A 7,521-nucleotide genomic window follows, 5' to 3' on the forward strand; every position below is an offset into this window, starting at 1 on the left:
AAGAGGAAAGAGTCAATATACTTTTTTCTGTTTTTCCATTAACTATTTGGCACAATGTAATAAATATTTTCAAATCATTATGTTCAAACCAAAGGCTTCAATATGGGTACTTTGCATGCAGTTGTTCTGGTGAATGCTAATAAATTGTTGCTGAAAAGATGAAGAGTCCATTAGATTTCTTTATCATTGCAGTTAAATGTTTTGCACGTACTTCCGCCACAGTTAAATTCTCAGGATGCTTAAGTTAAACTGAACGGAACAATGACCATCTTTTAACATGTAGTGCTTTTTATTGTTTTCTGTAGCCAGAATTCATTATTAAGGTTTGTTTTTGTGCATTTTATGAAATGCACAAAATACAGATTCCCTGTACAGCTGTACAGACAGTGCAGGAAACATCCCCACCCCCCCCAACACACACACTCTTTTGTCAACAACATGACTTTGGTAGGTGAGAGGTAATAAGCCTTGAGGTTTTGTCTAAATTTGTCATGTATGTAACAACCCAGAAGTTTCAAATACCAACAAAATGTCTCCTGCCTTCACTGCCATCCTGTTTTGATTGTGTTCTTCCCATTCTGCTTGTGCCACTTGAATCGGCCTTCCTGCCACTGCAGTTTGTAGTTCATGCCCTTGCCATCACTCGTGTCTTCCTCTCTGACTGTGTGTCAGGCGGAGAGGGCGGAGCGAGGAGGGAAGGCAGAGAGGGAGAACAAGTCATAGGATCATAGAAGGGTAAGGTTGGAAGGGACCTCTGGAGATCATCTAGTCCAACCCTCAGCGTAGCCCATACAGGGATTGAACCTGTGACCTTGGCATTAGCAGCACCACACTCTAACCAACTGAGCTAGACCTGCCCCCAGAGCGGTGCTGGTCAGCAGGGGCACGGCTGCACAGCCGTACAGCCCAGAGTGCTCTTGCGCGGGTCCGCTGCAAGTTTGCAGCTTGCAACAACAATCCATTCTTCTTCCCTAGATACATAATTTGCACTGACATTTCACCTTTCTCCCAGTGTGAAACACATCAAGTTAGTGCTGATTCAAAAAAGGTCAACTAATGAATGAGCAAAACTAGGTTTTCTTCAAGGCCTGATCCTGCTAAGCTTTGGCTCTGGGAAGATGCTGCTGGTGTTGTAGCTGAGACTTGCGTCAGTCCTCTTTTCTTATACATGGGTGCTTATTTCTTGAGGAGGATTAGGGGTCTTTGCATTTCCCATGGCTTAAAAGGTGCCCTACAAATATAATTATTTTGATGTTTTGTCTTGATTTTTTTGGTAGACTGCACCAAAAAAAATATTTAGAATTTTAGTTAGGAGAGTGATCCTGGAAGATAGCTACTCCATCTGTAACTGTCAGTGATGCAAAGATACTGCTTAAAATTACAGTGTATGCAAGGAAATATTTGTATAGACTTATAAGGCTACATTTGCCAGGCTGATGTTTTTTTACAAGCTGGAAATATTGACATCCAGGTCGGAATGTCAGGTCTTTCAGTAAATGTAACAAACGTCTGTTTTTATTTCTACAAGCAAGTTTCTGTGTAATTGAGAGGATTGGTCACAAGGTGTCGCCATGTTACAAATTTTTATTAGCATATAGAAACATCTACCTAACAAAATTAAAGAAAAACATCTAGGAAATAATCTCTGTCCTATGAAGCTTACTTTTATTGCATTACACTTCTCAGATTCATTCTAAAAAATCTTGTTCGTGGTCAGTGTGGGGAATCACATTCAGTACAGTGTGGGTCGTACAGGAACTTACATAGTTCAGTGTGTAAAATGGGCCTGGGTCGGTTCACAGAATCTTTGCCTTTCACTATGCAGTTGGTGTCACCTCATTTACTTACTTTACTTGACTTTTCCTTAAATATGTTGTATATCAACTTCCATCACAATGAGAAAAACTGTAAACTCATTTGTGAGTTCCTTTTTATTATTGTTGTGCATATACCCGTGATTTTTTTTAAAAAACTTTACCAGTTCAAAACAAAATGCTTTAGAACCTTTCAGATTGCTTATGGAAAAAGCCATATGCATAAGAAATATTTAATGTTATCTCTTCTCTCACATCTTAAAATGTAAGTTCTTTTATATCAGATGTAGATTTTAATATTTATATTAAGTACTCAGGCTGTACCTAAAATTTTAGCTTGCTACATAAACTTTTAAACAAAGGTAGACTTGTCAAAGTGCGTCACAACTTCTGCTTTATCAGTGGTTGTAGTTGTTGCTATATTACTTTGCTCTTTAAATTCCCTCTTGCGCCTTAACAAGAAACATTAGAAATAATTTCTGTAAAACAGTAAAGACCCCGCTCTCCTTACTCACGCTATATGTCTCATTATTTCATCTTGGAGGAGAGGGGGTGGGAACAGAGAGAAGGAATGTAAACCTGAAGTAAAAAAAAGAAAAGGACATGTAGGGCAGATGGGCATCAGCTTGTCTTTGTGGCTGGAAAAAATGGCAATGACACTCATTCCAGTCCCTGAAGTGATAAAGGCTGGAAAGAGGCAAATGGACAAGCTTGGAGGAAATTCTTTGTTTTTATCTAAATTAAAAAAAACAAAAAAACCCCCAACAAATACTATTTCTTTATGACTTGTGTTTTTCCCTTCAGTACAAGAGTGCTTATTTGTCATATCCTTTATCAGGACATGGCTTAGCTAGCATTTCATCCAAAATTTACATGCACACTGAAGCTCCTCAAAGAAGCTTTTATGGTTTCCCTGTTTGTGCATATATATCTGGGAAGGTCAGAGATCAGAGAAATGCTGACATGAGCACAGCATCTTGTTTTCAGCTATATGAATTTGACAGCTCATTCTGCACCACAAGGGGGGGGGTGGAATTTAATAGTACAGATTAAACTTTGCCTGACTGTTGGCTTTTTTTTTTTTTTTTTTTTTTTTGCTTGCTTTTTTAGGTGAAACGTGGAATCCATTAAAGTTGCACTACCAATTACGGAATGTCCGTGAACGGTTAGCTAAAAATCTAGTGGAAAAAGGTGTACTGACAACAGAGAAACAGAACTTCCTTCTTTTTGACATGACTACGCACCCTCTCACCAACAACAATATCAAACAACGCCTCATCAAGAAGGTTCAAGAAGCAGTTCTTGACAAATGGGTGAATGACCCTCATCGCATGGACAAGCGCTTGCTGGCACTCGTTTATTTAGCTCATGCTTCAGATGTTCTGGAGAACGCTTTTGCCCCCCTTTTGGATGAGCAGTATGATTTAGCTACAAAGAGAGTGAGACAGCTGCTGGATTTAGACCCTGAGGTTGAATGTATGAAAGCCAACACAAATGAGGTTCTGTGGGCTGTTGTAGCAGCTTTCACAAAATAACTGCAATCAGACTGAAATGTTTTTTCTTCTTTCATGTAAACCAGTTGTTTCTCTTCTATTGACTATTCATGTTTTCTGTAATTTGTACCTTCTCACATGATGAATTGGCTCTTATTTCATGGGAATTATAAGTGGTATATTCCCTCCTTTGTGTGTCTGTATACAGGGTTCTGCTGGTACAAGAGACCTTCCTGTTTAAAAGCAACAGAAAAAGGTTTTACTGCCATATTGGCATTTCATTTATATTAAATTTGAATTATCTGAAATACTTGGTTTAATCTATTTTTCATCTTTTTGCTATTGCAGTGGTTTAGCTTGGGAAACACCTCAAAGAGGAAATGTGCATGCAGTTGGATCACTAGTCTTTGCTGAGCAGATGTGTGCATGCATTGATAGTTCTGCACTACAATTCATAACAGATCAGAAGAGGGCCTTCTTAAAATCACCAAAGCTCCATATTGAAGTATCTTCAAGATACTTTATACACAGACATTGTTTCAATTATGCTTAACAAAATTACTTTGAAAGCATAAAGCATTACATTAAGCAGCTTTGTCAATAGTTCTTGATAAAGGCCTCATGAATTTTACTTTACATGTAAATCTCTTGTGTATTTACACTTTCATTAGAACTATAACTGAGATTAAGATTAAGGCTAGTGTAGAAAGGTCCAATTGTTTCATAAAACAGTTTTGGGATGGGATACATTCCATTATATTGTATATATAGTTCAAAATGTATATTAACAATCTCCCCCATCTTAGTATTTTGCAAGATCTACTTAGTTGTACACCTGGTGCCCCCTTAACTTACTGTCAGTCATCGCCATTTGGTGGAAAGAAAGGCCTCTTTAAAGAGCATATATGTGAAAGCTGTTTGTTTCCAGTGTCTACAGAGTTTACCATGCAGGTATTCTCGGTCTATGCATTGCCTTTGATAATTAGTGTATGGAAAGAGACCACTTTCTATCATTGTTTGTAATTTCTTTTTTCCTGTGTGGAAGAGGCTTGTGACCAGTACAATTCTTGGGTGCAGTTTTTAATTTTGTTTGTACACAAGTTAACGTTTGTCTCTTAAGTGTCATAATCTGTTCTACACTTTAAAAACAAAAAGTCAGTCCTAGCCAGTGTTGCATGTAAATGATTAGCAAGTAATGACTGCAGTTCGATGAAGATTTCTGTAATGGGACGCTTTACTATATTTTAATTTTTTATATTCAATTATGCTGATTAGCACACTATTGTACAAAAATATATATATATAAAAAACTTTGGCTTTTTAAAAATTATTGCCTCTTTACCACTGCTTGTTATTATTTTCCATTTGTTTCACAGTGTGAATATTACGCATTGAAAAAATTAAGCATTGATTTATCTGTTTTTTTCCTCATAACAGTGCAGATTTATAGCGGGGCTTACAGGTGTTTAGAAACTTTTTTGATTACTATTCAAAGCAAGAATACTAGATGGTGTATAACTGTAGAGTTGAAATTTAAGGGATCCCCTAATCTGTATACTAGCTTTTTACCTACAGTAAATAAACTATGATCTTGAAAGTGCCTGAAACAGAGCAAGCATGTCATTTTTACTTTGTGTTGCTAATTAGAAAGGTTTTATCGCTTAACTGAAAGCTTTAGTTAATATCCTTCTTATTAGAAAGGGAGGGTTTATATTAAGTAAAGCGAACTGACCTGATCAATGGAGTCGCTCAGATCTGCAGGATTCATGGCTGAGACGGACCGAGTTAGCTAAGAGTATGTGGCTGTGCCTGCCGCGGGTAGACCTCTTTCGTCTTGAGCACAGCTCTACAGCCTCGTCTCTGACTGGACTTCTGATTTTGCACTTTGTTTTAAAACATTTAGAGGCCTAAGTAGTTGACTTTAAAATACAACTTAAATTCATCATACCTCTATAACCTTTTTTTGATAAAGGTTTTTAAAATATGGTCCTTAACATTTAATGCCATGCTGTTCTTTCAGTTCTTAAATGCTCTTTCTTTAGAAAAATGAAATTAAAGGTATATTGCGAAGTATTTCAAACTCTGGTTTACAAATAAAAAGTTAAACAGTATTTTCTCAGTTGTAAAGTGCTGTGTTTAAAACTTTGAGGAGCTTGGGCATGAACTTTGGACATTTCTAAACTTTTTCAAAATGTGATTGCTTTAAGCGTGGGGGCAAATTGAAAACTGCTGTGTTGCTCTTATATTTGACAGTCTACAGAATGCTTTTTGTACTTGACAGTATATGTTAAGTGGTTGCTTTTGTTGTCTCTCTCGTGTTTTTTCCTTTTCTGTAGCTCTTTGAGAGGAGAGAAGAGCAGTTAATTAGAAAAGTTAGAAGAGAGTAGGATATTCAGGAGTAAATTGAGAACATAAATGTTAAAACAACTTTGAAAATCTAAACTACTTGAAACATGTTTCAGATTGACAGTATCTTTTCACAATCCCTTTTCTGTCCCCTCATCTTTGTTTTCCGATTTTTTTTCGCGCTCCTGCTTGTTTCATGTTAGGTTGAGAGGAATAGCGTCCCCCTCCCCTTTACAGCTAATGTGGTAAGAAGATCACCCCTCTTTTTACCTCCTCCAATAAGAGTTTTTAAATTATTTCATGTACAAGACAGAGACCTGCAGTATTCATTATCAGTTTAATTTTGCTTAAAGATAGAACCTCTGTCTGCAATAGGGAGAGTTTGCATTACGTGGATCCTTGATCCTCTCTGACAGGTTCAGTGCAAGCCACAACGGGTTTGCGAAGGGAGGCAGTATCTTCTGTTGGCTTCCTGATACGAGCTGGGAGCAGGGGGACAGGTAGCTTTGAGGATCTCAAGTCCTAGGTCGTGCTTTTTTATTATTTATTTTTTTTTTTAAGGGGAAAATAAAATAAAAATGCAAAGCCTCACAAGTGCTACCAGACCTTAAGTCTGAACGATGAAGGAAAATTTGCTGTGCTCTAAGGGATGATTTAGCAAACATCTCCACCTTTGTTACTGTTTGTTACTACGATAGGGGAAATTTAAACAGGTTTAACACAGGAGACTGCTTTGTTGGGCTGCGATAAAGGTACCTTTGTTCTCCTTACCTACCGCTGCGGCTCGCAGAGGCCTGCTGTCGAGGCAGTTCTGGATGCACCGAGTCGTCAGCCAGCTCTCACCAGCTACTTGGAGTGAAGGTTGCTATCCATATCCTGAACTCGAATCGGTATCTCAAGGAAAAATAGATACTATTCAGGGGCTTAAAAAAAAAAAATCCACTCATGTCAAAGGTGGAATTTAAAATATAAATCCAGAAGCCAGTATACTTTTTTGGAAATGTTATAGTTCTTGAGATTTACATCCTCCTCTCCTCTGTTTGAAAAGATGATATTACAGTGTTCTTAGCTGAGATGCTAGTGAGAACTTTGTGCGATGCACGATGTTTTTGAGCTCTGCATACGCTTCCAGGTGAAAATGGTGTAAATTGGCTATAAAGGACTGGTAATTGAGTGCTCATGTGTTCATGCCCATTTCTCCTGCAAAGTGAAGATATGTATCAACTAATGTGTTCTCTGTGAACTGGACTGAATCTGTAATGAAACAAAATAAAGCACCCTTTCACGTCACAAGCTGCAAATGGTTAGTGTGTATCACCTGCATGCAGTATCTGAAGGATTCATCTGTTAAGTGATTTCCAAGTATTTTTCATAAGGTTCTGGCTTACACCAGCTTGGCAAACAGAACTTAAAGAATTTCCATAAAGCCTCATTTCTGTCTAAATTGACTTCAAGTAGTTTTGACTAGTCAAAGCCTGTTATATTGTAGTTTCCCCTATTGCGTTCACTGTCTGTGTGTGGAAGGGTGTTTCCAGATTCAGAGTACAGACTTTTCCGAAAGAAGAAACTGATTTATTCTGTGATAATGCTAATGTTTAAAACAGTTTAATTATGCAGGAAATCATGTTTTCAAGTGTTTCAGATGCATAAGCATCAAGTATAAAAATGTGCTTTCAGGTATGTGTAGGAGGGGAGGTCCTTAGGATGGGGAAGAAGCGTTGGGACAGAGCTACTGCCCAAGTTCGTCTCTGAATAAGTTATGGAGCTCCCTCCTCCTCTTGTTTTCCAAGACCCAAGTCTTGTTTTCTTGCGCCTACAAAGCAGCAACACTACGCTTGGGAAAAGTCAAGGAAAATAAATGCCTTCTG

At 37.8% G+C, this 7,521-nt stretch overlaps 1 protein-coding gene across 1 annotated transcript in view; it reads left to right on the forward strand.

Moving 5' to 3' along the window:
* The window catches only part of GOLPH3 (golgi phosphoprotein 3), a 37,133-nt gene extending 30,187 nt beyond the window's left edge, over positions 1-6,946 (forward strand). The window contains exon 4 of the mRNA XM_062600057.1: positions 2,925-6,946. Coding sequence (XP_062456041.1) covers positions 2,925-3,349 — 425 coding nt within the window. The 3' untranslated portion in view covers positions 3,350-6,946. The remainder of the gene's footprint in view (positions 1-2,924) is intronic.
* Positions 6,947-7,521: the final 575 nt, after the last annotated feature.

Source organism: Rhea pennata, chromosome Z (genome assembly GCF_028389875.1).
Source record: "Rhea pennata isolate bPtePen1 chromosome Z, bPtePen1.pri, whole genome shotgun sequence".
NCBI classification, from domain to species: Eukaryota; Metazoa; Chordata; class Aves; order Rheiformes; family Rheidae; genus Rhea; species Rhea pennata.